Source organism: Manacus vitellinus, unplaced genomic scaffold, assembly GCF_001715985.3.
Source record: "Manacus vitellinus isolate BGI_N305 unplaced genomic scaffold, ASM171598v3 scaffold_58_pilon, whole genome shotgun sequence".
Classification (NCBI taxonomy): domain Eukaryota; kingdom Metazoa; phylum Chordata; class Aves; order Passeriformes; family Pipridae; genus Manacus; species Manacus vitellinus.
This window is the reverse complement of record NW_021940671.1, coordinates 2601194-2604175: the sequence shown is the minus strand read 5'-3', so window position 1 is coordinate 2604175 and position 2982 is coordinate 2601194. Positions and strand designations below refer to the sequence as shown.

At 49.7% G+C, this 2982-nt stretch overlaps 1 protein-coding gene across 1 annotated transcript in view; it reads left to right on the top strand.

Moving 5' to 3' along the window:
- Window positions 1-2681, top strand: part of TBX3 (T-box transcription factor 3) — an 8366-nt gene extending 5685 nt beyond the window's left edge. The window contains exons 4-6 of the mRNA XM_029963292.1: window positions 452-528; window positions 1839-1996; window positions 2668-2681. Coding sequence (XP_029819152.1) covers window positions 452-528; window positions 1839-1996; window positions 2668-2681 — 249 coding nt within the window. The remainder of the gene's footprint in view (window positions 1-451; window positions 529-1838; window positions 1997-2667) is intronic.
- Window positions 2682-2982: the final 301 nt, after the last annotated feature.

The window sequence follows — 2982 nt, the reverse complement described above, 5'->3', positions numbered from 1 at the left end:
AACACACACACACACACACACACACACAGAGCATAATGCGATTATATAAAGTATTTTATTATAGCGAGGGGGTGGGTATGATTCCTTTGCGGTTTAATTATGGCATTTAAAGAGTTTTAAGCACAGGCATAACTTGCATGGATCGCATTGCACGGCTCAATTAATTCCGACGTGGTGGCAGCAACACGGGGCTCTTTCATTGCCACCACGGCCCGGGTCAGTGGCCAGCCCGGCGGGGGATTGGGGGTGAGCTGCCTCCAAACGACCCGGGAAAACACAGAGATTCCCCTCAAAAACGGGGACCTTTGCCCCCTGCCCCTGTCCTGCTCCTGACAGGATCCTACCAGCGCTGGGGGAACTGGGAAGAGGGGGGTTTTGCTGTTGGTTTTTAATGCGAAAATCCCCTTTTTCTGCCCCCCCCCCGCCTATTTTTTTTCTCTCCGCGCTCTAGATCACCCAATTAAAAATTGACAACAACCCCTTTGCCAAAGGTTTTCGGGACACCGGGAATGGAAGGAGGGAAAAAAGGTAAGTCTGGCTCGATTACATACAGGCACCTCGTTTGGTTTTCATGTGTAAAGCTCAGAACACGAGCAGAGGTCAAAATCACCTCGACTTGCCTCCAAACCACACTTCCCCCCGCCAAAATCCATAAGGATCTTGGCATTAATAACCCCGAACGGATTGCATGGGAATTCTTTCCTGCTTTCCACAGTTATTTTTCACGTTGCAGGGGATGACTGGCCAAAGGGAATGCAGCACATTAAGCAAATATCACAGGAGAAGGAAGTTTCCCTTAAAAATCTGAGAGGGAACGTTCCAGTATAGTTTGTATCTGGGATTGGAGAAGAGGGAGAAGTGAGGGCTGAGCGCTGGTTGAATCTCCCCTGGCATTTTTCTGGGGGTTGTATCGAAAAGACTAAAATGTGGAGGGGAAACATATAAATAAACTGCTTTGACAGAGATATCTCGTGAATATGGAAGTAATAATGATAGAAGAGTCTTTTTTTTTTCCCAAAGCAGGAGGACACAGTTTGTGTCCCAGGCAGATGGACAGAACTCGTTATAATGGCAGTGAAGATTTTTATTTTTAACATAAGAAGAAAATACAAGGAGAAAATAGAGAAAGGGACGATTTTTTTTCCCCTTTGATGAGGGATATGTCTGTTTTGTTTTGTTACAGCAGACAGGATATTTTAGCCATTTGCACTGGGGTTTAGATAATGAACAAATCTGTCTGTTCCTCTTTTTTTTTAAACAAAAAAAAAAGAAAAAAAAAAGAAAAAAAAGAAGGGGGGGATGTGATGTAAAACAAGGGGCCTTTCTCCCTGCCCAGCACACACACACAAACATGCACACGCCAGCTCCTCTTGTCCGTCAGTGTGAAAATAAAGCCAACGCTGGAGCCACAGGACGGAAATGATTTCTAATTTCTTTCTAAATATAAATAGGTTTTTACTCCGGGTTAATTGTTGGTGAAAAGATTACACAAAGTGCCTAACAAAATAACCACTTCCTAGCAATCTTAGCAACCATTAGGATGGCTCATATCTCTGGAACATCCTCGGTTATAAAAGCTAATCTCCAGGGAATGCTTCCCTCTCCCCTCCGCCCCTTGTCTTTAATATCTGCCCTCGGCCGAGGAGCCGCTCTCCGCTTCCAAGAAATCTCCTCTCGTTAGCAGCCAAGCCCTGCCTGCCAGAAACACGCTCTCCTCCTCGAGGGGACCGTGGCCCTTAATTCCCCTGTCCCACTCATCCCAAAATTGGAGCTCAGGAGGGGGCTGGGGAAGGAGGGGGTGCCGGGTGCGCTSTGCCAGCGGGTTGGTGTGCCCGCAGGAAGCAGCTGACCCTGCAGTCCATGCGGGTGTACGACGAGAGGCAGAAGAAGGAGAACCCCACCTCGGACGAGTCGTCCAACGAGCAGACGGCCTTCAAGTGCTTTGCCCAGTCCTCCTGTCCTGCCGTGCCTGCCGTTGGCACCTCCAGCCTCAAAGGTGAGAGCTGTGGCCCCTGGACCCCACCCAGGAGAGCCTGCTCTGTGGGGTGACACATCCCAGCTGCTACCACTGCCCTCTGGCACGGGCCTGTCTTCCTTCCTTCCCCCTTGCCTTCCTTCCTCTTCTTTTTTCATATTTTTTCTCTCCTTGCACTCTTTTCTCTCTTCCTTCTCTCTTCTCTCTTTAGTTTGTTACTTCTTCTCTTCTTTCTTTCCCTCACTCTCCTTCTTGCTTTCATTCTCTTTCTTTTTCCCCCTCCCTCCTCTTCTTCCCTTATTCCCTCTCTGTCTTCCTCACTCTTCTTCTCCTTCTCCCTCTCCCCCCAGCCTCCCTCTCCCCTTGCTGCACATTCATCCCTCCCCTCCTCGGTTCAGAAAGGAGCCGGCTCCGAGTCAAGGGAGCAAAGACAGACCACGGGGCAAAAGTTCAAAACTGGAGTCACTCCATTAATATTCCTCTCTGAATCTGTTATTAGAGGAAGGATCTTTCCCCTGGATACAGTCCCGAACTTTGTTATAGAAAAGTCACCCTGGGTTTCTCTCCGTGCAGGGTTGGGAGCTGTCTGCAGCTCTCTCACATGTATTAATCCATCCAGGGGCAGGGAGGAGGGTGCAGGGGGAGGAGGAAACAACCTCTTTTTTGTAGTTGCTCTACTCGTTTTTTTAAAGGGCTGCCGAGCTGAGGGGGGGGGGAGCTGGGAGGGGACCCAAAAAGCAAACCAGAGCTTCGAACCTGGGGCGCTGAAATTAGGAGATGAAGTGCAGAGGAATCCATTGGAGCCTTGCATGACTTTGGGGAGGAGGAGAAGGGGGGTCCGAGGGGTGATGAAGGCGAGTGGGAGGTCGGTCTCTCTCTGCGTTTCCAAAGTTTGCCCATTGAAAGGGATGAAGACTTTGTAAAACTTCGTAGGAGGCACATCCCCAAGGCCCTTCAGCCCAGCCGCCGCTGTCCCACCTCTTCGCTGCCTTTGCTGTGGCCGGTGG